Source organism: Eleutherodactylus coqui, chromosome 5, assembly GCF_035609145.1.
Source record: "Eleutherodactylus coqui strain aEleCoq1 chromosome 5, aEleCoq1.hap1, whole genome shotgun sequence".
Taxonomy (NCBI): domain Eukaryota; kingdom Metazoa; phylum Chordata; class Amphibia; order Anura; family Eleutherodactylidae; genus Eleutherodactylus; species Eleutherodactylus coqui.
The window spans coordinates 175,959,206-175,974,807 of NC_089841.1; the positions used below are offsets into that span (position 1 = coordinate 175,959,206).

General features: G+C 46.6%; 1 protein-coding gene across 1 annotated transcript in view; it reads left to right on the forward strand.

Annotated features, from left to right (window-relative positions):
* The first annotated feature begins 4,865 nt into the window (after nucleotides 1-4,865).
* Nucleotides 4,866-15,602, forward strand: part of LOC136628128 (acyl-CoA dehydrogenase family member 11-like) — a 47,768-nt gene continuing 37,031 nt past the window's right edge. Inside the window, exon 1 of the mRNA XM_066603779.1 lies at nucleotides 4,866-4,967. Within this exon, the coding sequence (XP_066459876.1) occupies nucleotides 4,948-4,967 (20 nt within the window). The 5' untranslated portion in view covers nucleotides 4,866-4,947. The remainder of the gene's footprint in view (nucleotides 4,968-15,602) is intronic.

Genomic DNA, 15,602 nt, shown 5'->3' on the forward strand with positions numbered 1-15,602 from the left:
CATCTCTGTCTTTCAAAATGTAACTTTGTTTTTATTTTTCCATCAACCTAGCTGTAGGAGGGCTTGTTTTTGCAGTTAAAATATAAAGTTTTTTTTTTTTAATCTCCTTTAGTCACCATATTCTAAGACCCATAACTTTATTTTTGTTTTTAATGGAGCTGTGTCAGGGTTTGTTTTTTAGCAAGGTAGACTGTAGTTTTTTTTTTATTGCTACTACTTTGGGGTATGTATATGGCAGCCCTGAGAGCCACAGCAACCCATTGGCATCACATTGTGGGGGAAAAGTTTAATGGGGCAATGTAATAGGTCCCCCCAACTAATGGCTTAGTGGCTTCAGGCAACATTGACTGTGCCACATAAGTGGCTAAACAGACACAATAACAGCCAGCACCCATCAGGTATGGAGCAGTCTGAGCTCCCAAGCTGCTCATTTACTCCCTCTTCCTCCATGCGACCTACGGTGTGTATAGGCCTGTGTTTTCCAACAGCAGTCCTCAAGGCACCCCAACAGGTAATGTGTTCTGGAATTCCTCATTATTGCAGCTCAGATTAAATAAAATTGATATTTCATATGATGGTCTTCATTTAAGTAAGATACGCCTAATTTATTTTTGCTATAATTTACGCCAGCTTCTGGAATAATTTATTGTAATTCCGATTGTCTATGAAGGCCACGTCCCATCTATTATTATGAAAAGCAGTGAGCGCTGTGTAAAATCTAAAAAAGTCACTAATGATACACCTAACACAGGAATGAATTTGTTGCAACGATTTATTTCACACTGCAACAACTAAGGAATCTACTCCAGTGCTTGCTCTCTCAACCATTGGCTGTTTCCACATAGAATGGTCATCACCTTTGAGCCCTATAAACTATGTTATGGTGCTCAAAGGTGATGGAACAGAGGGTGTTACGTTTGTGCAGGTCTTATTCACCTGAACTGCACCATTGTAATTTTTTTTATAGCTAAACGGGAAGGATATGCACTTAAGACCGGATGTAGAAAACTCATAACAGTTTTATTAGAGAAGACATGCATAAGATACAAACACATAGACATAACAAGGAAATCTGAACCAACATGAAGGAAAAGTGGGAGTCTGACCCTACAGCACAGAGGTCGCTGAACCCTGCCTAAAAGCAAGGCGATCACCCCGATAAGGACGGCCCCACAATGGAACCTGGGGAAACCTGTCTAGCCCTAGATAGGATTAGGCAGGACACCACATGCAACATAGTGCAGCCATGGTCGTCTGTACATCTACGGACGGAGGGGAATCAGGGAAGTGAGGACACCAATTACTGGAGTTTTAGGAAAGGAATGCTGTCCCAATCTTGTCTGATGTAGGATTCTAGCTGCTCAACAGTCCTGGATCTTCCTTGCTGGATTTTTTGTTTCATAATGCACCAAATGTTTTCTATTGGTGAAAGGTCTGGACTGCAGGCGGACGGTTCAGCACCCGGACTCTTCTTCTCCAAAGCCACGCTGTTGTGATGGATGCAGTATGTGGCTTAGCATTATCTTGCTGAAATATGCAAGGCCTTCCTGAAAGAGGCATTGTCTGGATGGGAGCATATGTTGTTCTAAGGCCAAATGCCCATGAACGGATTTGTACCGCAGCTCCCGTGGCAGAATTCCGCAGCTATTAGGTTCTATTGAACCTAATAGCTTTTCTGCCAGCCAATGCTGACACATGGAATTTTACCGCGGATTTCCGCCGCGGGAAATAAATCGCGTCATGTTCTATTTTCTGCGGAATTACGCCACGGAAGGTCTCCATTAATAAAGTATTAATAAAGGTCCCCATTAATAAAGGTCTCCATTAATAAAGTATTAATGGGGACTGCGGAAAAACACGCATTTTTCTGCGATCACCAGCGGGCGCGTTTTGTTTACCACTGCAGTATTCCTGCGGCGTAAATCTGCTGGCGTATCCTGTGACGGTCATGGGCATGAGCCCTAAAACTTCTATATACTGCTCAGCACTGATAGTGCCTTTCAAGATGTGTAAGCTGGCCATGCCATAGGCACTATTGCAACCCCATACCATCAGAGATGCAGGCACTAATAACAAGCTGGATGGTTCCTCTCCTTGAGTCAGCAAGATGGTTTCCAAACCAGATTTCAAATTTTGACTCATCCAACCACAGAACAGTGTTCCATTTTGTCTCAGTCCATAATAAATGAGCTTTGGCCCAGAGAAGATGTTGGTGTTTCTGGATTATGTTGATATATGGCTTCTTCTTTGCATGATACAGCTTTAACTTGCATTGCTCGGCCAACTGCGTTCACAGACAATGATATCTGGAAGTATTCCTGAGACCATGCGGTGATTTGCATTACAGAATCATGTCTGTTTTTAATGCAGTGACGTCTGATGGCCCGTGGATCTCCAGCATCCAATATTAACCACTGGCCTTGTCCTTGTGCACATGAACTTCTCCGGGTTCTCTGAATCTGATAATATTATGTACTGTATATGGGGGGAAATGTTTTTCTGAAATTGTTCCACAATGTTTTGATGCCGTTTTTCAGATTGGTGAACCTCTGACCATCTTTTCTCCTGAGGAACTCTACCTCTTTAGGCTGGATTCAGACGAACGTATATCAGCTGGGTTTTCATGCCCAGCCGATATACGTCGTCTCTCCCTGCAGGGGGAGGAGGCTGGAAGAGCCAGGAGCAGTGCTCTGAGCTCCCGCCCCCTCTCTGCCCCTCTGCACTATTTGACATGAGGAGAGGCGGGATGGGGGCGGGGCTAATTCTCACACTTTAGCCCCGCCCCACCTCCTTTCATTGCAAATAGTGCAGAGGGGCGGAGAGGAGGCAGAGCGGGGGCGGGAGCTCAGTTCCTGCTTCTGGCTCTTTCATCCCCCCCCCCTGCAGATGAGGACACCGTATATCGGCTCGGCGTGAAAACCGAGCCGATATACGGTCGTCTGAATCCAGCTTTAACATGCTCTTTTTAAACACAGTCATGTGACTTAGTAGAAAATTGACCCTCCAGATGTTTTTCATTAGAACCACTTTTCCAGTTTTTTGTTAACCCTGTCAAAACTTTTTTGAGATTTCATGCTTCCATCAATTTCTAAATGAGTTAAAGGGATTTTCCATGGAAATGCTATTGATGACATATCATCAGGAAAGCTCATCAATAGTTAATCGGCTGGAGTCCGCCGCTCGGGACCCCGACCGATCAGCTGAGCGGGCCACAAGCTGTCAGCTCCGCAATAGCACAGAGGTTGGCACAAGCCCCGGTCACTACAGAGATGTCGACAGAGAGGCTTCCGCTCCAACCTCTGTGTATTTGGAGCAGAAGTCTCTGCGCCAATCTCCCATGTAGTGGCCGGCGTTTGTAACTCTCATTGATTTCAATGAGAGCTGTGGCTGCAGTTACAAGCGCCGGCCACTACAGAGGTTGATGTGGAGACTTCCGCTCCGACCTCTGTGTATTTGTGGTGCTGACAGCTTGCACTCGCTCAGCTTATCGGTCGGGGTCCCGAGCAACAGACCCCAGCCGATCAAATATTGATGACCTATCCTGATGATGGGTCATCAATAGTATTTCACTGGAAAACCCCTTTAATTTTTGTAAATGACTCCCTCTCACCTTCTGATATGTTTTATCTTTATATTTATTTACATTTTACACTGTCCAAACTTTTTTGAGATTGGTGTTGCATATGTATATATATATATATACACACATGTATGTATCACTGTGTATGTTTAGGCAGGGGTTGGAAATGCTACAAAGTAAAGGCCCGTTTACACACAACAATTATCGCTCAAAATTTGTTCAAACCAGTGAAAGTGAGTGATAATCGTCAGTGTGAAGCGAAAACTATGTGCTCACTTGTCGTTCGCAGTTGTTTAGGTGACTTTTCAGTCAACTTAAAAAAAACCTTGTTAGACCTCGCTGGCTTGTGGTTCCGCTCAGCCCTTCCCAAAGGAGGAGAAGCGCTGAGTGAGAAGCAGTCGAGAAGCCCGCGAGCCAACGGCAGGACCTGCAGTTTTTATACAGTACATGTGGTGTATGTATGGCACATAATTGTGTGCATGCGCGATGCATATTAGCGCATGTGTTTGACCATGTGCACTGCATATTAGCGCATGCGTGCGGTGCATATTAGCACGTGTGGTACATATTAGCGCATGTGATGCACATTAGCGTTTGTGTTTGTGCGCACACTTTAGCGTGTGTACATTAGCACGCATTTTAGCATGCATGTTTGTGCGCAGGGTGCATATTAGGGTGTGTGAACAAGTGGAGTGCATATTAGAGTGTGGTTGTGTGTGTGGTGTGGGGTGCCTGTTAGCGTATGGGGGGTAATAGACATGCCACACACAACCACACGCAAACAGGTACCCCACTCCACATGCTTATATGCTCTGGCTACACCACACACAGCCTACACACCACATACACACGAACACAACACATACACGCAAACTACATACAGCCATGACCACATGCTAGTACACCACACACACCACATACACACGATCACACCACATGTAATGTATAACAACACATACACGCAAACTACATACTACATACAGCCACGACCACGTTAGCACCCCACCATGCAGTAGTCTACCACACATACCTGCATACACACATATTCACACACTAATATGCACTACATAACACACCATGTGCTAATATGCACCATATTCACACTACACACCATATGGATTGCATAAACATGAGGTCGCGCTCCGATCACTGACGGCTCAGCACGAGCTCCTCGGGCACAGCTCTGTAACTCTATCCTCGTGCACATCCAGACAACCAATCAGGTGGCTGCAATTGCTGATTAGGGCAGAAGTGGGGTGGAAGAAGTTAATATGCCGATGGGAGAGCAGCTTTCCATCCTCGCCCCGCCCTCAGCCGGTCACCTGACCTGTTTGTCTGGTTGTCCAGAGTCCGAGTGAAGCCCTCCAATGTCACGTGCAAAGAGAGGGTAACTGCTGGGGTGCGGGCTGGGACTGAGCTCGGGGCTCGGGGTGGGGGCGGACACAGTAGGACGGTCGGTGCTCCGGTGTAGGACAGGACTTGCGGTACTAGACTGCAGGGAGCCCCACAAGTAGCAGGGCTGCGGCTGCCGTGTATGTGGCCACCGCATCGCGTGTAACAATAAAGTGTGAACGAGCTCCAGTGTTCGCTGTGTTCTCTGCAGGTGGGGAGTTCTCTTCTATCCACAGGGGGCAGGCTGCTGATTGGTGGGGTGAGACCCCTGCAGATCTTGGGAGTCTCCGTCTACTAGTCACTTCAGGCCAGGCTCACACGGGATGGAATTTCCGGGCAGACTTTCTGCACGGGAATTCCGCCTGCAATTTTAATCCCGAGATCAAGCCACAAAGTGGACGAGATTTGCAAAAATCACCTCCACACGCTGCAGCCGAGCCGCACTGCAACTGACATGGGGTGCGGAATTCAAAACCGCGGCATGTCAACTGTATCGCCATTTCCACCGCTGTCTCTCTCCTCTCTATGGCGAGAGATGGCTGCAGCGGAGAACAGGCGGCGACGCCGCTTCAAAACCTACGCTGGGTTTTGAAGCTGCATCTCCGCTGCAGAAATCTTGCGGTCATTCCGCAGGAATTCCGCCCTGTGTGAACCTGGCCTTAGGGGTTGCTTTTTCTTCCCCCGCAGTGATGTCAAAAGTTGAGAGAGGCCCAGTTTGTGCAAAAGATTGCATAGCTCCAGTGACTTAGGGCGCCTGCACACCGGCGGGTATTTGCTGCGGAATCTGCGTCCACATCGCGAATCCGCAGTAAAATACCGCCTGTTACTTCATATGGAGATCCACTGCTTCCTACACACAAGTGGAGGAAAAATCGTAGCATGCTCCAATTTTCATGTGCGCTCCGCACGGACATAAATATTGCGGACAAGTCACAGATTTCACATCATCGCCGTAGCGACGGCGCGGGAAAGAAAAATAAATCTGTACTGCGCATGTGTGATGGTGAGCTGCCGGGTCCATGCACAGTACAGAAAAGACGGTGGCAGAGCAGATACACGCGGACGCCGCTGCTGCCGGATTCTGCAAGCGTAATCCGGCTCTGCCGTGTGCAGGGGGCCTCAGGGGTGTTCCACACCTGCGCTGGGGATTCTGCGTGGATATAATGGGGTCCGCCCACTTTTCGCTCAGCTGCCTGGTTTTGTGAATAAGCCCTTATGGTTCTCTTGGAAAACTAAAGCTGCTGCGCTGTGATTGGTTGCTTTGGGCATGGAAGATGACTTTTTAAAGCTGCTTCACTAATTTTTATGGGGTTTGTCGGGGTGCCAGTATTTTTGAATAACACTGCAAAACCTAAATGTGACCATAGTAAAATGTAAGTAATCACATGTGGAAACCATGATACCGCTTTGTACAGAAGAGAGCATTGTATATATATTAGTTTTACTGTTTAGAAATTAACTCCTTCACGACCTGTAATGCAGCCGTACGCTGTGGCTCAGGAGATGAGCCCACTCTATACCCCCTAGCTGTCAGGCAGGTTCATAAAGCTGACAGCCCACCGAACTCCAATCATGGCCATTTAACTGCTTAGGTACCACAATCAATTCTCACTGCAGCATCTAAGCAGCTTCCTTTAGGGTGGGGGGCCTCTAGCACCCCCTTGGCTCCCCACGACGCAATCACAATGTGCCGATGGGTTGCCATGGCAGAATAGCACCTGCTGAAGGCTCCCAGGCTTGCCATGTATTCCAGCCTAGTCAGCCCAATTAGTATTACAATTATTTTCGCTTAGGTTTATTTCCCAGTACATGCTTATAGAAATCAGATAATTAGTGTCATCATGTCCAGAACAGTCATAATCTATCCTGCGTGGTGAATGTTATAAGAGTTATAACACAATGCAGGATGCAGGAAATTCCATTTTTTGAATGTTTTGTTCTTCCACAAAAAAAGTGATCAAAAAGTGCGAGTACCTGCCCGCTCGTCTCAAAAGATTTGGGTGCCGGCGGGGGTGAGCGGGGAGTTGCGGGAGTGAGCAGGGGGGGAGAGAGATTCCCCTCCCCACTCTCCCCTGCCGCTCCCTGCCCCCCGCCGGCACCCGAATCTTTTGAGATGAGCGGGCAGGTACTTGCAAAAGGCAATACTTGCTCGAGTAATTTGCCTTAGCGAGTACGTTCGCTCATCTCTAGAAGTGAACGCTCTACTCCACCGTGCATTCCAATAAAACAAAACTACTATTTTAGTATACATAAAAATCTCTAAAAGTTGTACACTTTATGGTTTGTTAGATGGGGTCATCGATAAATACAACTTGTCCCGCAAAGAATAAGACCTCATACGGCTATATCACTGGAAAAATAAGAAGTCTTCAAAGGTGGAAATGCCCCCCCCCAAAAAAAAAAAACTGAAAAAGGTCAAGTATCCAAGGGGATAAAGAAACAGGCCTGTGTCACACAAATGTATTTGCGTGCACACTATGCAGTGAATAGAACCCATGGATTTCCGTGGCTTCGCTCACATCAGCGTGTTTTGCATGCGCATTTTGTTTGCGAAGCATGCAGGGAAAGAGCAGATATTAAACTAATTACAGTAATTGCCCATTCCAAAGAATGGAGCGTGGTTGCATGTTTGTTTTGGACACACAAATGTATGTGAATTGCATGTGCAAAAAGTAAAGTAAAACGCAAAGCCCATTGCGCATATGCGTGCATAGATGCGCCTACGCCCGTGTGTGACTGCCCGGTTGATTTCTGCAGAGAAGTTCAGTTCTTGTGGATTTGTTCCATTTTCACCCGACAGAGGGGTGGAGCTTCGTTATTGGGACGGGCTTAAACTTCTCGGGCTCACTCACACGGGCGTACATTGCTTGCGTATTATGTGGTGCTCAAAAAGCCCCTTGATTTCTATCGGACCACTCGCACCTATGTTTTGTTTCACGCGCCAATATAGGCTATGGGGACTTACATAGACAGCACATATGTCTGTTCATGTGTTCTTGCTGTGTACATTTTAGCGGGCCACATGCGCCCCTGTGAGTGAGCCCTTTGTGTCCTGCAGGCAGATCCTGCTTCAGCGAGGGTATACTCCAGCATGAAAAATGTGGCAAAACACAAAATATGTACAGCATTTTACCATAGATTTGTGGTAAAAAAAAGAAGCAACTTGACGGCCCAGTCTGAACAGACCCCAATAGCCAGACACTGCTGAGGATGAGGAGGGGACGTGGCTGATCTCCTGGGGGGTACAAAATATTTCTCAGTGTTATTTCTGATCAACCCGACCATTCAGCTATGTTTTCTCCGGAAATAGCGCATCTTCTATCCGACGTGTGACCATCTGATTGTCATCAGTGATTGTAGATAAAATGGTCGTCAAGAAAACATTTCCGTTCTGCATTTTCTAGTGTATTAAGCAGTTTAGTATCTTCATCTAAAACCTTAGATTGGCACATTTCCTAGAAACTTGCATCAGAAAAATATTGGTTTTAGAGATGAGCGAGCGTACTCAGTAAGACGATATACTCAAGAAAGCAGCGCCTTTTTCGAGTACCTGCTGGCTTGTCCCTGAAGATTCGGTGGGCCGCGGGGGTTGGGGGCGGCGCGGGGCAGCGAGGGGGAGCGGGGAGGACAGTGAGAGAGTGAGAGAGATCCCTCTATCTCTCTCTCCCGATCCCCTCTGCAATCCCCGCTCACCCCCGCGGCCCCCCTGAATCTTCAGGGACGAGCCAGCAGGTACTCGAAAAAGGCGCTGCTTTCTCGAGTATATCGCCTTACCGAGTATGCTCGCTTATCTCTAATTGGTTTATAGAATGTTCTGTCCAGCGGGATAATGTATCTCCTTGTGGAAAGCACCATAAGGGTGTAATGAGTCTTAAAGGGGTTGTCCCGCGCCGAAACGGGTTTTTTTTTTTTTTAAACCCCCCCCCCGTTCGGCGCGAGACAACCCCGATGCAGGGGTTAAAAAAACCACCCGCACAGCGCTTACCTGAATCCCGGCGGTCCGGCGTCTTCATACTCACCTGCTGAAGATGGCCGCCGGGATCCTCTGTCTTCATGGACCGCAGGGCTTCTGTGCGGTCCATTGCTGATTCCAGCCTCCTGATTGGCTGGAATCGGCACGTGACGGGGCGGAGCTACTCGGAGCTACACGGAGCCCCATTCAGAAAAGAAGAAGACCCGGACTGCGCAAGCGCGGCTAATTTGGCCATCGGAGGGCGAAAATTAGTCGGCACCATGGAGACGGGGACGCCAGCAACGGAGCAGGTAAGTATAAAACTTTTTATAACTTCTGTATGGCTCATAATTAATGCACAATGTACATTACAAAGTGCATTATTATGGCCATGCAGAAGTGTATAGACCCACTTGCTGCCTCGGGACAACCCCTTTAAGTAGGCTCTACAATACTGCCAGGGAAAAGCCATGGGGGTGAGCGATGGAACAATCCTCCACAGTACCACCTATTGGATGCAGAGCCCTGTGTGGTGCAGAGTGTTATGGCAGCAGAAATGCAATCCTAAACTCTTGCTCATGACCTGAAGGTTGCATGTTCAATCCCTGTATGGTTCAGGTAGTCGGCTCAAGGTTGACTCAGCCTTCCATCCTGTCCCCAGTTTGGTCAGGGTGGTAATAAATAAAAATTACCTGAAAGCGCTGCAGAATAAGTTGGCGCTATGACAAGATTTATTTATTTATTGCATGCTATCCACTTTGAGTTAATTCCTGGCCTTTTAAAAGGACTTGCTGTAGGACTAGGGATGTAAGGCAAATAGAATATCTATGTAGATACAACTGTTATTGCCCCTCATCAGTGGATTCTGGTTGGCAAGGTGAGACGCCATCAACATGAGTTGAGTCTGGGAGGAGGGGTGTAGGAATGTATTTAGGGTGTGGAGACTATTTTGCTTATGCATCCAGTTTCCTATCTTTTTCAGCAGCTCACAGAGATTGGTTTTCAGGCTTTAGACTTCTTGCACACAATTGTATGAAATATCAGTACAAATGGCAATCTGTAAAGAAGAAGCACTTTTGCATACATGATTTCCACTGTGTTACCACTTAACCCTTTCCAATCCAATTTTGGATTCAGGGTTTCCTAAAGGGCTTTCCTTTTTTGCTGTTATACAACGGTGCCATCTGCTGGCTAAAGCCAGTGTGTGTACGCCAAAGAGGCTCAGACAGCGAAATGGCTAGCAATAGACGGTAAGAATACCCTGTCTGATGTCTTCTGACATTGGAGCTGTACAAGCTTCAATCAGAATGTAAAAAGACATCAGACATTTGATTGAAAAGGGTTAAAGGGGTTTTCCAGGCACCAATACTATTGATGACCTTTCCTGAGGACAGGTCATCAATAGTTGATCAGAAGGATAGGAGATCGGTGAAGCGAACCCGATGGTATCAGAGGTTTCGGTTCCAGATCAATGCTCCAGTTCCTCTTCTCCTGTTTCCAACTCCACCATTGGTATTGCCAGCACTTTTGGAATCCATCCTGCAGTCCCAGCTGGGCTGAAGAAGCGGTTCACCCTGAAACATGTGTCCTATGCTGGCTTTTCATACTTCTAATAAAAGAGAAGTTGGATATTACGTCCCACCATTCCACTATCCTTTCTGGGGCGTCATGCCTACACCAGTTTTTCTTCCTTTTAGATTTTCACACATCAATAGTTGATCGGCCAAGGTCCAGCGCTCAGCTGAGCGGACGCATGTTGTCATCGCCGCTATGCACAAGGGTCGGAGCAGAAGCCATTGCGCTGACACCTGTGCAGTGGCCGGTGCTTGTAAATGCAGGCTCAGCTCTCGTTGAAATCAATCGGCAGACCCTGGCCAATCAACTATTGATTTTGAGAATGAGAGAGAAAAAGAAGGGATAGAGCAATACCTGGGAGGCCAAATCTATGAACCAGCGTGTTTGTAAGGCCTCCTTCCCACGAGCGTGACGGGCGCCGCCGCGTAATATTACGCAGTGAAGCCCGTCACGGCGCCCCCCAGAGCCCCTATACTTACCTGCGGGAGATAGCGTGAAGCCGCTTCCCCGCCCACCGCCGTCGCGTCGTGTGACACGCCCACCGCGTCACGTGACGCGGCCGGCAGTGTCACGTGACGCGCCGGCCGCGTCAAATGACGCTGCGGCGGTAGGTGGGGAAGCGTTTTTTCACGCTATCTCCCGCTGGTTACAGCGGGAGATAGCGTGAACGGACGACTTCCATTGACTGCAATGGAAGCCGTCAGCGCGTACAGCCCGTCCTCACCCGCAGCAAATAGAGCATGCTGCGGGTGAGGACGGGAGAAATCGCGGTGCGTAATTCCGCGGTGGAATTACGCATCGTGAGCATTGTGCTATTAGGTTCAATAGAACCTAATAGCAGGGGGCCACGCAGCGGATTTTTGCCGCGAATTTACGCGGCGTAAATCCGTTCGTGGGAAGGAGGCCTTAGACAGGGAAAAAAATTACAGGTTGCTAAATATTACCGCGATTTGCGATGTTTTGTAGCCCATGTTTGCCTATGGAGCCTTCCTTTCTGTTGCATCGCATCGCACGAAAACGCGTTTTTTTTTTGCAATGCAATTTTTACAGTAGGAAATCTTAATGTAAAAGCCCTAAAATAAGCCCTAGCTGCATAGAATAAAAAGAGATACATCACCTAATAGCTGCTGTTCATTCTGCTGCATCTTCTCTGCAGATCCCCGGCACTTGCTTTTCGTATTCTCTCAGCGCTTCCTGCTCAGGGGTTCAAATTCCCCGCCTGCAGGAAGCGCTGGCTGTGATTGACTGAGCCATGGCGCTAGAGAACCAGTCAGAGCCAGCGCTCAATGAACCAATCACAGCCATGCATTGAAAGGCTGTGATTGGTTCATCGAGTGCTGGCTTTGATTGGTTGAGCTGCTGCGCTCGAGAACCAATCACAGCCAGCGCTTCCTGGAGACAGGAAATTTGAGCCCCTTATCAGGAAGCGCCGAGTGAATACTACAAGCAAGTGCCGGGGATCTACAGAGAAGGTGGTGCGGAGCAGACAGCGGCTGTTAAGTGTAATTTTTGTTTTGTACATTTTTTTTATGCAGTTAGCGCTTATTTTCAGGCTTATATTTCAACCCGTCCCATAAATCCCAGCAACAGAGCGTTACAAAGTCGCGATATTGCTGCGAGAAAACGCACAGACCACCGTTGCGATATCGCATCTCCTGTGTAAAAGAGGCCTTAGGGCTCCTGTCGACGGGCGATGGTTCACTGTGTTATCCACGGCGATAATCCGGCCACGATTATGGAAAGCGCAGCCCCGACGTCCACGAGCGGAGAATTATAGCAATTTTCAATTGGATTCAAATCGTGGCATACCGCGATTCTCCGCGGTAATCCTACCTGGCAGCTCTTCCCCTGCTCCCCCGCGGCGGAATATCGCCGTCACGGCCGTGGACACGGGGCCTTTATGTTGTGTGTCTTAAAACACTATGTTTATGGTATTTGATCTGTGTTTATTCTGCATCTCATATTTTATGTTGTCCGATCTACAGGGGGCATGGGCAGGGGGCATGGGCATTGCAGCATGTAAATCACAAAATCGGAGGAATAATTGATAAATGTCCTCATTTTACATTTTTCGTGGTGTAGCTAGATGCTGAATTCCGTGATTCTGTTATCAATATTCATATAACATTTCCCTTTATGGCACTGAAAGCATTCTGGTGAGTGGTTCTGTTTACTTGCTCTGTTTGTTCAGTGCTAAGCAGTTTTTTAGGGTTTTCGCACTTCAAAAATTCTGTATGGTTCCGACGGGATTCATTTTGCTAGGTAAGGATGATGGGATACAAATTGTTATAGGTAGTTATAGGACTTAAGCTGAACCTGTGAGATCCTTCTGATTATGTTTTTCTTTCTTTCAAGCAGTCCAGTTGTGTTATTCCTTTGCCCTTGCGGTTTTTTAACAGTTTCTGAAGGCCCCCCTGTCCACGGGCGTTGCGGTATCCCGCGGTGGATCTCTGCCACGGGAGCCGCTGCCCGGGAGCAGGAGCCTGCAGACTTATCTCCGCTGTAAGCCTATCTGACAGATAGGCTGACCGCGGAGAATCGCGGCAATTCGCAGCATGCTGCGATTTGCCGGGCGCGAGCGGAGAATCGCTATGGTTCTCCGCTCGTGGACAGGGGGGTTGCACTTTTAATAGCAATGGAAAGCGTGCATTGAGTTCCTCACGGACGGATTATCGCCACGGGGAGCGCAATGCAATAACACCCGTGGACGAGCAACCTAAATTGGACAAATGGTATGTTGGTTTTCCACTTTTTGTAGTGGACACTACTGTAGCTTAAAAGACTATTTATGTCAGTGGACTCAAAAAAAAGTTTTTGTAACAATCTTGGTGATTTGATGGTCTAATAAAAGGTCTAAAAACTCAATTTTACGAGTGGAGCATTTTCCCGAAAAGAACAAGTTTAAAATAATTAAATTTTAAAAATGCAGTAACATTTTTTAAATCCCCCTTTGAGCTCTCCCATATAAAGATCAAGTTATCTGTGAACCATTTCTATAAAATAATGCTGCTCTGCAATTGGTGGTTGGACAAAATGTATCGAATTCTCCAATGTATGCAATTCACTGACGTTTCTTTCCATTTTTTTTTGTTTTATTGGGGGTAAAAAGCTGGAAAAAAATGATAGTTTTTTTTTTTAATTAGTATATTTACGCTAAAATAAAGTACGGGAATGGGTTCCTCATTTTGTTTCAGACGTTTTGATATATAATATGTAGAGTTTTGGAATACAGGATGCATATGGTGACGGTTTTGATTGGCGTCAGCTTTGGGTTATTTTCTTTTATATATATAATATATATATATATATACATATATATATATATATATATATATATATATACATTCTTTCTAATTGTATTCTGTAATCTTGTTTTACTTATTTATATAATTATTTTTTACCATCTATGTCCCCATGACGTCACATAGGACCTCTGGGGGACATTCACATTCTTCTTTTTTTTTATTTTTTTGATTTGACACTTTCCCACTGTAGCTGGGGCATTCATAGGAGCCTCAGTTACAGGGAAAAACATCCCCTGTAGTAACAATAGTCACTGGCAGAGTTGATCAGAGTCTGCTACAAGCAGCCAGCTCTGCTGTAGCAGGGTATCCTGGCGGTCACGTGACTGCCGGCTCGTGTAGTTGTACTTCCACTTTCACTTCTTAGTACATACCGCTCATTGATGACTGTGTACTAAAGAAAGGAGAAGGCAGAAGGGGTTAAAAACTAACAGCTGACAATCGGACATGATTGATTGCAGAAGCAGGGGCTTTAATCCCTTCCCTGATGTATTTTTGCTATCAGCCGGATTTAAAGCCCAGGACCAGGACCAAGTGCTAGATGACCACTGTGTATGCTTTAAAATGTTAAGTAGGGATGGAGTGTCCTTCAAGGATTCCTGATGAGTAATGTATCTCTGGAGCAAGATATCCATATATTGGGATAGGTTACTAGTAATTGAGTTTATTCCAGATATGATTGGTCATCTGGGTGAGTTCTGAAGATTCTTGTGGATTTGGGGTAAATGGTAGAAGATTGGGAGTCTCTGGTGATCATTAATCAAGAAATCTCTCTCTTTTTAAGGAATTATGTGGTTACAAGTTTGTTACCCGCGACTTTGTTTGCGTGGAATTTGTATTTTTTTAATCTAATCTGTGTTTTGCTGTATATTGAAATGTAAAAACGTTGGAATAGTGAAAGGAATGAGAAATATGTTTTTTTCTAAATGTACACCTGCTGCCTTAAATGTTTGCCCTTGAGCCTTATTGATCGTCATCACAAATGCTATTTTTACAGGGAATTGCAGACTTTTGAATTAAAAAAGAAAATCTGTCAGTATTATTGGAATGCGTGGAATTAAAATATTGCTGAAGTAAAATGAAAGCTGAGCTGTGATTGGTTGTTATTTGTTATACTGCTGTGGTAAAATGAAAGCTGTGCTGTGATTGGTTGTTTGTTATACTGCTGAGGTAAAATAAAGGCTGCACTGTGATTGGTTGTTGTTTGTTATACTGCTGAGGTATAATAAAAGCTGTGCTGTGATTGCTTGCTATGGACAACACACATTTTCTTTAAAATCTCAATCTGGCCGGCTTCACACTGGTAATTGCGACTTCACACTGGATGTCATTCAATGAATGGCTATGATCGGTTAATCACGCGCTGGCTCTTATTGGCTGACGCGACGCTTGATTAAGCAATCAGAACATTAGCTTGCTGGAGGCGGGGTATTAAAGCTCCGCTTCCAGGAAGAGCTGCTCTGCCGGTGTGAAGGAGGACATGGCAGCCTGCATCAGCGCCACAAGCCATTGTGAGGGACCCGAACGCCGGCTTCTAGCCAAGTATTATTAGACACCCCCGAAAATAAGACACCGTGCCTCTTTTGAGGCAAAAATTAACCCCTTCCCGCTCCATGACGTACCGGTACGTCATGGGAGCCTGGTACTTCGCGCAAAATGACGTACCGGTACGTCGTGGGGATAGCGCGAGATCACATATGATCCCGCGCTATCCCGCAGCGGGAGCCGGCTGTCAGTCACAGCCGGTGTCCCGCTGCAACAGCGGGGGGGGGGGGCATCGGAGATGCGCCTCCCCGCTGTT